The 13,748-nt window shown below is 34.9% G+C and overlaps 1 protein-coding gene across 1 annotated transcript; it reads right to left on the bottom strand.

The window, feature by feature from the left end:
- Nucleotides 1–6,860: 6,860 nt before the first annotated feature.
- On the bottom strand, nucleotides 6,861–11,687 carry LOC123531495 (uncharacterized). The gene is made up of 2 exons (XM_045312526.2): nucleotides 11,474–11,687; nucleotides 6,861–8,498 (listed from the first exon to the last, which is right to left on the bottom strand). Exons 1-2 carry the CDS (start codon nucleotides 11,590–11,592, stop codon nucleotides 8,324–8,326), a joined length of 294 nt encoding a protein of 97 aa, XP_045168461.2. The 5' UTR covers nucleotides 11,593–11,687; the 3' UTR covers nucleotides 6,861–8,323.
- Nucleotides 11,688–13,748: the final 2,061 nt, after the last annotated feature.

The raw sequence follows: 13,748 nt of genomic DNA, 5'->3' as shown, positions 1-13,748 counted from the left end.
TCTCATGCAAAGCTTCACTACCATGAGGAAATGCCCATATTGTTGGCAAGTCCCATCCTTCCATCAACATTTTCCACAGTATAATAGCTCTAGCTTTCAAACTTCATGCGATGACTAAGTACCACTAGAGGAAGGTCTTTGTTGACTTTGGGGTTAGTGGCTCAGAGGTCATGGTCATAGAGACCTGACTTAATTTCTGGTATTTTTAGCTCACCTGAGCCAAAGGCTCATGGTGAGCTATTGTGACCGCTCAATGTCTGGCGTCAGTCGTCCGTCCGTCAACATTTCCTAAATAAATCTTCTTGAAAACCACTGGGCAGAATTACACCAAACTTCACAGGAATGATCCTTGGGTGGCCCCCTTTCAAAATTGTTCAAAGAATTGAATTCCATGCAGAACTCTGGTTGCCATGGCAACCGAAAGGAAAAACTTAAAAAATCTTCTTGTCCAAAACCACAGGGCCTAGGGCTTTGATATATGGTGTGTAGCATCATCTAGTGGTCCTCTACCAAAATTGTTCAAATTATCCCCCTAGGGTCAAATATGGCCCCGCCCCGGGGGTCACATGGTTTATATAGACTTATATAGGGAAAACTTTGAAAATCTTCTTGTACAAAACCACATGGCCTAGGGCTTTGATAATTGGTATGTAGCATCATCTAGTGGTCCTCTACCAAGATTATTCAAATTATCCCCCTAGGGTCAAATATGGCCCCGCCCCGGGGGTCACATGGTTTATATAGAGTTATATAGGGAAAACTTTGAAAATCTTCTTGTACAAAACCACATGGCCTAAGGCTTTGATATTTGGTATGTAGCATCATCTAGTGGTCCTCAACCAAGATTGTTCAAATTATCCCCCTAGGGTCAAATATGGCCCCGCCCCAGGGGTTGCAAATTTTACATAGACTTTTATTGGAAAAAAAGTTTAAAAATCTTTTTGTCTAAAACCACAACTCTTAGACCTTTGATATTTGGTTTGTAGCATTGTCTTATGGTCCTCAACCAAAATTGTTTAAATTTTACCCTGGGGTGAAAAGAGGCCTTGCCCTGGGGTTCCCAAGTTTTATATAGACATATAGGAAAAAGCTTTAAAAATCTTGTCAGAAACCATACGACATAGGCTTTTGATATTTGGTATGATGCATTGTCTAGTAGTCCTCTACCGAAATTATTCAAATTACACCCCTGGGGTTAAAAGAGGCCCCGCCCTGGGGTAACTTAGTTATTATGTGAGTTATATAGGAAAAATGCTTAAAAAATCATCTGATCCATTTCCAAGACTATTTAATTATAATTACCTGATGACCCCCAAGTAATATGATGTCACTTGATCGTGACCTTGACCTACTGACCTACTTTCTTGGTTTTTAAGATACAGCCTTGAAATATTGATGACTTTCACAGTTTTGCACACAAATTGTAAAACTGAATTTCATTGACAATGAATGTGACCTACTGACTTTCTTAGTATTTTATCATCAGTTTGACATTTGAAACATGTAGCTCATATTACTCAGGTGAGCGATCCAGGGTCATCATGACCCACTTGTTTTCATTTCTGGGCTATAAGTCACACAATTTAGCTACAGCTTTCAGATTTTACATGACGACTTAGCATCACTTCAGGTAGATCCCCGAAAGCCCGCCCGCTTAGCTCAGTAGGTAGAGCGTCGGTCTACGGATCGCGGGGTCGTGAGTTCGATCCTCGGGCAGGGCGTATGTTCTCCATGACTATTTGATTAACGACATTGTGTCTGAAATCATTAGTCCTCCACCTCTGATTCATGTGGGGAAGTTGGCAGTTACTTGCGGAGAACAGGTTTGTACTGGTACAGAATCCAGGAACACTGGTTAGGTTAACTGCCCGCCGTTACATGACTGAAATACTGTTGAAAAACGGCGTTAAACCCAAAACAAACAAACAAATCAGGTAGATCCCCATTTTTATTGTGGTCAATAGGTGAAAGGTCAAGGTGACAGTAAGAAAGAGGCTGAATGGTTTTCAAACCTTAAACAATGACTAAGTACAACTAGACAAATATCCCAGTCCGCTTTGGGGTCAGTGGCTCAAAGGTCAAGGTAACAGGGGACCATATTTTGTTCATTTCCAGGCTCTAAGTAAGAAAGCATAATAGCTTAGTAAGAGCTTTTTTAACTTCAAGTAATAAATACTGTTTGAAGAAGATCCCTATTTATTTTGAGGTATGAAGTCCAATATCTTCATTACTTGATATTCAGTTGAAACATATTGCTTGTAGCCACAATGTTCATGAAGCTCTATCTGCAATATTTCCAAAATTATGTCCTTTTCTTGGAAATTTTGGTTAAAGTTTTTTTTAATAAAGTCCATTATCTTCTTTATGTAAGATGTTCAATTGAAACTTGTTCATAGTGACAATGTACTTTAGTGTGAAAATTAGAGAAACTCCACTTTGTTGGCAAGTGCATAGGAATAGTGGAGTATAGTGTCTCAAGTTCTTGGAAGAATGCCTATCTGAAACAATGTTTTTGGCAATAACTTTAAATACTCGTATGAGAATTTCAACATAAATTGATACAATTATTTATGGCAATGAGAGCATGTAGCACAAGAACTACAACCCTTGTCTTGAATTATCTCCCTTTTATTAGCTCACTGGCTTTGGGATCACCCTTCGTCCGTCAGTCCGTGCGTCAACAATTTCTTGTCTGCACGATAGTGGTTTCATTTATGATTTTATTTTAACCAAACTTGCACACAATTTGTATCACCATAAGATCTCGGTTCTTTTCTTGAACTAGCCAGATCCCTTTATTGGTTCTAGAGCTGTGGCCCCTGAAAGGGCCAAAATTAGCTATTTTGACCTTGTCTGCATAATAGCAGCTTCATTTATGATTTTATTTTAACCAAACTTGCACACAACTTGTATCACCATAAGATCTTGGTTCCTTTCTTGAACTGGCCAAATTCCTTTATGGGTTCCAGAGTGATGGCCCCTGAAAGGGCCAGAATTAGCTATTTTGACCTTGTCTGCACAATAGCAGCTTCATTTGTGATTTGATTTTGTTCAAACTTGCACAGAAGTTGTATCACCACAAGATCTTGGTCCCTTTCTTGAACTGGCCAGATTCCATCATGGGCTCCAGAGTGTGGCCCCTTAAAGGTCCAAAATTTGCTATTTTGGCTTTTGCAGCCGTATAGAGACTTCATTTATGGTTTGACTTGATACAAACTTCCAAAATATCTTCAACAACAATAAATCTTGGATTCCATGACGAATCTGTCAGATCCAATCCTAGGTTCCAGAGTTATTTTATATCTGATTACCTCCCTTGATTGTAATCAAAATGGATTTACATCAGTAAGTACTTATAAGACTTATTTGAAATTTCATTATTGTCATAAGTTGGACTGAGACAATCAGGGTAGATAACTATGGACTGATTTTATGTCAAATTACCTCCTTTTATTTCAAATAAAAATGAGTATATCTCCGTCACTAATGAAGATACTGATCTGAAATTTCATTTATGTCAACAGATGGACTTGGACAATCAGTGAAGATTCCATGGTAAGAAATAGTCATATAAGATAACTCTTGATTGAACATTTATTGAAATGAATACTTTCCTAATATATTGTTGTATAGGCGTGTACTCTGTATCTTCTACATGCATATACCAATGCATGATTACCTCCCCTGATTTTAATAAAAATGGATTTTTCTCGATAAATATTTATAGAACTCATTTGAAATTTCATTATTGTCTTTAGTTGGACTGAGGCAATCAGAGTAGATAGCTATGGACTGATTTTATGTCAAATTACCTCCCTTTGTTTCAAATTAAAATGGGTGTATCTCGGTATCCAATTAAGATACTGATTTGAAATGTCATTTGTGCCATCAGATGGACTCGGACAATCAGGGTGGATAACTTTTGAATGAATTTATGACAAATTACCTCCCTTTATTTTATGTAAATGAATATATCTCAGCAGCATCTAATGAGATTGGTTTTAAATGTTATTTAAGTCTTCCAGGGTAAGGAAGAGTAATGTTAGTACAAAAATGCAGCATTTGAGCCTAGGGCCCTCAAACTTGGTATGAAAATTGACCCTGACCAGGTCAAAAGGGACTGTTACAAGAAAATGTTTATCCTGATGATATTTAATGTGTATGCCTATGTGCTCTATGTCAAAACTTGATCATATCATTTTGAGCAATGGTACTCAGCTGAGCGATACAGGGCCATCATGGCCCTCTTGTACTTTTATGTCCCCCTTCGATGAAGGAGGGGTATACTGTTTTGCAGATGTCGGTCTGAATGTAGACCAATCCGTTTCCAGATGATAACTCAAGAACGCTTGGGCCTAGGATCATAAAAGTTAATAGGGAGGTTGGTCATGACCAGCAGATGACCCCTAATTGATTTTGAGGTCAGTATGTCAAAGGTCAAGGTCACAGTGACCCTGAACAGTTAAATGGTTTCCGGATGATAACTCAAGGTTGCTTGGGCCTAGGATCATGAAAGTTGATAGGGAGGTTGGTCATTACCAGCAGATGACCTCTATTAATCTTGAGGTCAGTATGTCAAAGATCAAGGTCACAGTGACCCTGAACAGTTAAATGGTTTCCTGATGATAACTCAAGGTTGCTTGAGCCTCGGATCATGAAAGTTGATAGGGAGGTTGGTCATCACCAGCAGATGACCCCTGTTGATTTTGAGATCAGTAGGTCAAAGGTCAAGGTGACAGTGCCCAGAAACAGTAAAATGGTTTCCGGGCGATAACTCAAGAATGCTTGGGCCTAGGATCAGGAAAATTGATAGGGAGATTGGTCTAGACCAGCAGATGACCCCCATTGATTTTTGAGGTCATTAGGTCAAAGTTCAAGGTCACATTGGCCAGGAACAGTTAAACAGCTTCTGGATGATCACTTGAGAATGCTTAGACCAAGGGTCATAATAGATGATAGAGAGGTTTATCTTGACCAGCAGATGACCCTTACAGATTTTAAGATCAGTAGGTCAGAGGTCATGGTTACAGTGACCCGTAACATTTAAACCTTTTCCAGACAATAACTCGAGTATGCTTGGGCCTAGGATCATGAAACTTGATAGGGAGGTTGGTCATGACCAGTAGACGACCCCTGTAGATTTTGAGGTCAGTAGGCCAAAGGTGAAGATCACATTGACCCGGAACAGTTAAACCCTTTCCGGAAGATACCTTGAGAACGCTTGGGCCTAGGATCACAAAATTTAATAGGGAGGTTGATCCTGACCAGCAGATTACCCCTGTTGATTTTTAGGTCAATAGGTTAAAGGTCAAGGTCAGGTTGAACCAGAACAGTAGAACTTTTGTTTACAGTGAGCATATAATTTTTGTTCCTTGTGCAATTACTGAATGCATCAAGGGGGGCATTTCGTGTTTGACGAGCTCTTGTTTCACATCGAAACTGTCAAAACATACAGGAGTATGGATCACCTTCAGGAAAAGCTCAAGTTGATTTTGGTTGGACAATGATGAAAGAGTTGAGCTTTGCTTATTTGAATCACTCTTGAATCCGCTTCCTTGAATAAAGAACGAGAGCTATCTGTAAGACAGCCAATGCTTGACTATTCGAATTGTTGCCCCAAAAGCAGGAATATTGCCATAAATGATAAACATTTTATTAACTTGATCCTAGGCCCAAGCGTTATTGAGTTATTATCCGAAACAGTTAACTGTTCAGGGTCACTGTGACCTTTGACATAAAGACCTCAAAATAGGGGTCATCTGCTGGTGATAACCAACCTTCCTATCAACTTTCATGATTCTAGGCCCAAGCGTTCTTGAGTTATCATCCGGAAACGGATTGGTCTACATTCCGACCAACCGACCAACATCTGCAAAACAATATACCCCTCTTTCTTCGAAGGGGGGCATAAATATAGTTTCAATCCAGTATCTGCATTAGTTTTGGAGATAGTAACTTGCATGTAAAACTTCAGCCAGGATTTTCTAAGTCCAAAAGGAAGCATAATATGCCCAAAATACATGTCAGAGTTATGGGACTTGACCCAGTGATGTTGGTAGTTGATCTAGAAAAAGAAAAAATAAGTTTCAAATCTATATGCCTTTTAGTAATAGCTGTATGTACTTGCACGCAAAACTTCAACCAGGAATTTCTAAGTCCAAAAGGGGGCATAATTTGGCCAAAATGAAGGTCAGAGTTATGGGACTTGATGCTTTCAACTAGTATTATAACCCCGATGACACATGAAGTTTCAATTCAATATCTGCATTAGTTTTGGAGATAGTAACTTGAATGTAAAACTTTAACCAGAATTTTCTAAGTCTAAAAGGGGGCATAATTTTCTCAAAATACATGTCGGAGTTTTGGGACTTGACCTAGTGATGTTGGTAATTGACCTAGAAAAAGAAAAAATAAGTTTGAAAGCTATATGCCTTTAAATGATAGCCATATGTACTTGCATGCAAAACTTTAACCAAGGTGTGATGCCGACACAAACGCCAGGGTGAGTAGAATAGCTAGACTGTTCTTTGAATAGTCAAGCTAAAAACTTAACCAAAAACAGCGAAGAATAGTCGAGCTAAAAACTTAACCAAAAACAGCTTAGTCGAAACTGGGGCATAATTTTGTGAAAAAACAAGATAGAGTTATGGAACCTGTGCAATGTAAGTCAGTTTATTACAGTGAATAAGCATGTGAAGTTTCAATGCATTCCCACATGTGGTTACTGAGATACAAAAACTTAACCAAATTTGGACGCCGACGCATGGGTGAGTCCAATAGCTCTACCTATTCTTTGAATAGTCGAGCTAAAATGGCATGGCAACTTGATACTAGATTTCAAGCAATTATAAAATAACAAATTCTGTTTTAGACAATTTTTTTTTTACCATGGACTTAAATGTATAAATGAGCAGAAAGATGAAAAATGACAATATCTAAAATAAAGAGGTACAATGATATATTATCTTAAACAGATATAAAATACAATATTTGGAGTAAAAATACCACTGGGGTACATGTTAACAGCTACAACAACTGACAGACTATTCAATCAGATACATATATTCTGTATATTTAAACATGCGATATAATTATGTACTTCATTTGAATTAATTTTGTCCAGTCTTCACAACCAGTTAACATACATGTAACCATAAACTTCACTATGTTACCATTAATGCAATTGTGAGCTTTTTATGAATTAGGCAAGCTTACTTTTAATATCCGATACAAAAATAAATGTTCTTTTTTCTTCAAAAATAATAATTTTTATTTGTCTACAAAATCATTTTACAAGACCTTTTATATGCAGTTTCAAACACATACTGTTAACATTTATTTCTGTAAATAAATACCTATTGTACATTAAAATCAATTTACAAGACCTAACTTCATTGTATCAAACACATTTTTAACATTTTGTGTAACTAAATATATGCAGAAAAGTCAGTTTACAAGAGCTTTCATAACTGTTTCAAGCTTCTTTTAAAAAAAATTGCGTAAATAAATACATACAGTAGTCAGTGTATAAGACCTTTCTTGATTGTTTCATACATATTCTTTTATAATTTTTGCGTATATTAATACAGTAGTCAGTGTACAAGAACTTTCTTGACTGTTTCAAACATGTTCTTTTATCACTTTTGCATAAATTAACACTCTGTACACAGTAGTCAGTTTACAAGAACTTTCTTGACTGTTTCAAATATATTCTAGTAACATTTTTGTTTTTAAATAAGGCCTAAAATACATATATATGATTATATAAATACTGTAGCTGTTGGAGAAGACTGTCTCAATCCTTATCCGTTAAAAAAAAATTGTCAATTTGAACTGATCCAAGATTTCATATTCTATTAGAACACACATTACTGTATAAATTAAACATAAAATAACAAAACCAATAAGTTTCTATAAAAGAGTAGGAGATTATATTACACAATGCACCATACTGCATTATTAATATAAAATAATCGTGGTTAACAACCATTCTAAATTTTTATACTGGGACTTGAAAAGATTCTTTCGAAACAATATTACATGGGAAAGGAAGACTTGAAAGTTGGGAGTGCTATCAACAGCTGTTCATCAACTAATTTATAAATTGCACTTTTGCTCTGGCTAATCTCAGTTTTTCACACATTGCCATCAGCTTTAATATAGTGAGTTTATTACATATTCATCAATATTATCTATATCACTTATCTATGTAACAAAATATCCAGCCCAAGTAGAAGTAAAATCTGGATCCAAGGTAGATCTATAAAGAAAATCAGATCTATCTGAGGTACTTGAAAGGTGCGATGGGTCAAACAACAGTACATTAGAGACTCTCCACTTTGTGAGCAAATGCAAAGATGTGTTTTGCAATTTCTTTCTGGAGTTCTTCTTTTGAAGCTTTAGGGTGGTCTTTAATATATTTTGCTATTCCTGCGATAGTCTGAGTCCTTAGAGCATCCACCTCCCTTTCTCCACTCATACGCTGGTATATCTCATACCTGAAGTCAAATGAAGAGAACTCAGTTGCAGCAGTAATGAATATTACAGGAAAACTTACTAGGTAAGGCTTTTCCTTTATTAATATTGGCTATATGTATCTGTAAATATAGAAAAACTTTTGTGGCTAATTGAAATATTTTTCCCATGAGTCAAAAACTCTTGTTACTTGAGCAGTCAGGGGTGTAACTGTTTTAAGTTATGTAACCTATTTCAGTTACTTATTCAAGAATTTTATAACCTGTATTAGTTATAAAATATAGATAACCCAGGTAAGTTAATCAAAGAAAGCCTTTCTGCTGTTCTCACAAAGTGACCTTTAAATTGTAATTAGTAGCAAACTGTGGTTAATCAAATTCTCTTTTAGTCTGATCATGACCTGATGAACATAATGGGATGTTTAGAGTTTTATAGCATTAAAACCATTTGCGTAAGACTTTATCAGCCTTGCGTAAAAAAATTTACTGCATAGCTGGAAAGACAAAAGGCCAAGGATTCAGGAAATGATTGCATTAGTCACATTCACAATGAGGAATTGACACAGGAAGGCTTTGTAATATTTTCTGATAACTGAAACAAGTTATGAAAGTAAACCCAATAACTCAAATGGGTTATTAACTGTGATAACTTGAAACAGTTACACCCCTGACTGTTGAGCGAACCTGATGAAAGTTGCACCCAATAGTGATCCACAATTTTTTGTAAAGTTTCAAGTTGCTTTGGTTATATGATAAATTATATTAATTTATTACACTTATAAATAAATTCATTAACTGCCGGCTAAAAAAACCCTAGCATAGAGGCTATGCATCCGGTCACCGTATGGCTAGACACTTCCATTCATTAGATAGACCATCCCTAGCCTTACTCATTTGGCTTATCGGGGTGACTTATTTTATGATCTGATATTTTACAGTTGTCATCCCTTTAAGCCTTACCCGTATCTGCATTTTACTATTAGGAAAACGAAGACATTAAAAAATCCAAAAAAAAGTCACAATATACTGGTCAGACTTACTTGCTTTAATAAATGAAACATTAATATTCATGAAGAAACTTCAAATAGGTTGATTTTAATTCAAAATTTTAAATAAGAGACTTAAATCTTCGAAAATATGATGTGACAGGTGCAAGGAGATATCTACCCTGACACCGGTTTCAGTAAATAGTAGTCAAAATAATTTGATGTTCAGATTGTTTTATATTTGTGACTGGCAATCTAAACGTCAAAACTTTGAAGGACCAAAATAATGGAGGATGAATCACAGTACACAGTCATGTAAAGTTACTGGTTCTTTAAAATACACTCGACGCCGTTTAAAATACACTACCGTACCATCAATATTAATTCCCAACTATTTGATATACGCAGGCATTGAGTGTAAAAAATAGTTAAACCTAGGTTTATAGAGCACCATTCAATGCGTGTGTACGTTCAATGTGGGAGAATTAATACCGATCGTGCTCTGTTACATAAAGCATCCAGACGATTCAGATTTTGTTTACGCTAGTAAAAAGTCATTGCATGCGCTTCTGTAATTTCATATACATTTTTATAAGCTTAAAAATTATCAGACATGCGTATATGCATTATTTCAAAGCGTAATTTACACTAATACTCATCTTATCTGGAGCTCTGGTTCCTCGGTTATTTAGGTTTTGAAAGAAAAGGTAAACAATCGGGTGAACGCTGGTATCTGTAAACCATTTAGTTCCAAGTTTTAAGTGAACACTGGTTAAGTCTTATTTGTTATTTCATTTTCAACAAAATTTAAGATGTAAATAACCCTAAATCTCTAGAAGGAGGTCCGTACCCCTAGAAAACCCCGAACAGGCTTGTCTAGAGGTACAGATCCGTACCTTTAAAATCAGATTCTAGAGGTACGGATCCGTACCCCTAGACACTTCTTAACTTTACATGTATGACTGTGTACTGTGATTCATTTTCCATTATTTTGGTCCTTCAAAGTTTTGACGTTTAGATTGCCAGTCACAAATACAAAACAATCTGAACGTCGAATTTTTTTTGACTAGGTGATTTCCTAACAGAAATATGCAGAATAAGTTCGGATGTGACGGAGACAGCGACAGTCAAAACTAATCACGCTGTCCCGAAATGTCCTACTATTTGGACTAGACTTAATCGAACTAATCCGACGTATACAGATTGTTTTATATTGGGACGGTCAAGCTGCAAAAGTCAGAAATTCAAAAGCAGTCACTCAGCGACAGTAAGCTTGTCTAGACTAGACCATCCCATAATCCAAACAAGTAAGGTTTGCTAGGCTAGCGTCACTTTTTAGTAAGTATAAATTTGGTATATAGGAGAGATCGTGTTTGTATACAAATCCGGTGTATTTTCTATTTTTAGAACTGATAAGACAGTGATCGGGTGGGCAGAAGCCGATCGTCCATGTTTTTTTGTAAACAGTGATGTTTTTCTAACGGTCTAAACTTCCTAAAAACACAAATTACATAAATATTTTTTTGATCAAAGGAAAGGTTATAAAACAAGCAATTTATTGATTATTTTTAATTGTTATTTCGAAATAAAATGGATTAATTATAAACGCTTAACTTACACTGTTTTTCTAAAGGTTGTGAACATCACTACGCCGCTTTTTAAAATTATATGTCATTTAAAATGGTTATTCACTGAAAAAAGATATTTGGATACAAAAATATGAAAATTGTTAGTATTTCAAATCTTTTTGAATTTAGAAAATCCATAAATGAGCAAAAAAGTTATTAAAAATTAAAAATTCTGATTCAATACGCAAACGGTGTGAAAACATTTGTTTTGCCAACCACCCGATAAACATATGTTAACGCGTGACGTCACGGAGATCTCTCCTATTACCACATCTTTATGCTGAAAAAAATACTATGATATACATACAGAAGACCCTTCTGTATATTTTGCTTGAAGGTTAGAGTACAAATTAGTCATATGACATAGTCACATCTATCGGCCTACCCAAGTCTGAATGTTGATAATTTTTCAAACATTGCAGAATCGCCATTTTGAATCCATTGCAACATTGCCACCGTTTGAAGAATATCAGCATTTCCTAGAGAGAATGAATTCAGATCCATTTTATTCTCGAAAAAAGTTCAAACAGGGATTACAAAATAATAATAATAAAATAATTTTCACTTCCGCAAACAAATCTGGTTTACCGAAACGCTTGGATGATAAACCTATACCATACCATTGAACCGGTAGGGATAGAGTGCGAAATGGACTCCATTTCGCGAAATGGACTTTACGTCTACGAAATGGACTTTTATTATTTAAAATACGGCTTAAATTTCAAATATATATGTATTTTCTTAAATGAATCTGATAGAGGATAGTTTCACCTACATGATGATTATTTTTGATGGTAAATTGGCCGGGGGAATAAAAGAAATTTTACGATTTATCAAGACCGCGGCCTACGAAATGTACATTTTCATACAGAATCTTATACAAAATGGACTTTTATTTTTTAAAATGCGGCTTAAATTTCAAATATATCTGTATTTTCTTAAATGAATCTGATAGAGGATAGTTTCACCTACATGATGATTATTTTTTATGGTAAATAGGCCGGGGGAATAAAAGAAATTGTACGATTTATCAAGATCGCGGCCTACGAAATGAACATTTTCATACAGAATCTTATACATAATGGACTTTTATTTTTTAAAATACGGCTTAATTTTCAAAAATATCTGTATTTTCTTAAATGAATCTGATAGAGGATAGTTTCACCTACATGATGATTATTTTTGATGGTAAACTGGCCGGGTGAATAAAAGAAATTGTACGATTTATCAAGACCGCGGCTTACGAAATGGGCATTTTCAAACAAATCTTATACAAAATGGACTTTTATTTTTTAATTGCGGCATTACAGTAATTTCAAAGATTTATGAAGTTTCTTCAATTTATTTTATTAAATAATAGATAAACCTTCACATTGGATTGGTCATTTTAGATGATATATTTTTGTTATTTATAACAGAATTATTACAATGTAAATTAAGAGCGCGTCATAGGAAATGGAAATTGTGTGCCAAACTTGTACGAAATGGACTTTTTATTTCATTTCTATTACTTTAATGTTGAAGATATCGTCATTTTCTTTGACAGATGTGATAGATTAGAGTTTAACTTACATGTTACACTCTTTGATAACCTGCCGTATTTTATACGGAACATAGTTACATAAGAAATATTAGACAGGTTAGAACGTTTAAATAATGAGTTATTTTTTACGAAATAGATATGTCCCTTAAAAGATACAAATAGATACTTTTAAAAATTATTTAAATTTGGTTTCCATGTCATAAAGTGTTTATTTAATTGTAATTAAGTTGCCGCAGCTTTTAATATTATTTTCGCGTTAATTGCCCGATGATTGGATTATCACACCTAACTAATCAGTGTATGCACGTGTATAATATCAGCCCCTCTTGATTGACCACGTGTGTATCTTTACCATTGTCACCTTACTAATTATCATATATTAGAGCGGCAAGTATATTTGTTCGCTCCGACATCAAAAACAGTCAAAGGTAAGTTTAATAACAATTATATAAAATTGAGAAATGCCAATTAAATAAAATCGTATAAATACACCCGTTATTGAATACGCGGTCTACTCTTACATTTTTTTTGTCAAAATGTCTAAGAAATACGCTTGTTCAGTGTGTCTGGAAAATTGTAAAACGGATTGTATTTACTGTGAGGTAAGAATTTTCGTTTTAATGTTTTGAATTGTTGTTTGATTGTGGTAATATATTACATTCAAATAAGAAAATTAGCATAATTGGATTTATACATTAATTGTCGTTTATTGACTTATTAGTTTAATTATGTACTCCCTGTGCTCCATATTGTATTTTTTTTTGTATTTGCTATAGACATTGTGTTAACACGCTTTATGCAATAAATCGAAATTGAATTTAATTTACATGTATGTAGTAAAATTGATGTACAATGTCTTTTCAACTACCGATAGCTGCGAAAATATCACGAAATGGAATTTGCAAAAATTATTAACATAAGATGAACAATCATAAAAATGCCAGCCGTAAAAACTTTATAAATAAATTCCATCAATGAATCATATATCACGTATATTTCACCTTCAGTTCTTGTTCTTGTGACCTTAAACACGAGAAATGAAATTTTCATGCATTCCAATTCGACACCGTTTTTGTCTCATGTATAAAGAAAATAATTGAAGTAAAAATTATTAACA

The sequence above is a fragment of the Mercenaria mercenaria genome, chromosome 1 (assembly GCF_021730395.1).
Source record: "Mercenaria mercenaria strain notata chromosome 1, MADL_Memer_1, whole genome shotgun sequence".
Lineage (NCBI taxonomy): Eukaryota > Metazoa > Mollusca > Bivalvia > Venerida > Veneridae > Mercenaria > Mercenaria mercenaria.
The sequence above is the reverse complement of the archived record's forward strand: the minus strand, read 5'-3'. Positions and strand labels throughout refer to the sequence as shown.

Coding starts and splice junctions, on each gene's coding strand:
- LOC123531495 (XM_045312526.2), bottom strand. CDS start 11,592: ATGGATCTGAATTCATTCTCTCTAGGAAATGCTGATATTCTTCAAACG. Junction 8,499..11,473: donor TTATCAACATTCAGACTTGG/GTAGGCCGATAG, acceptor ATTTGACTTCAG/GTATGAGATATACCAGCGTA.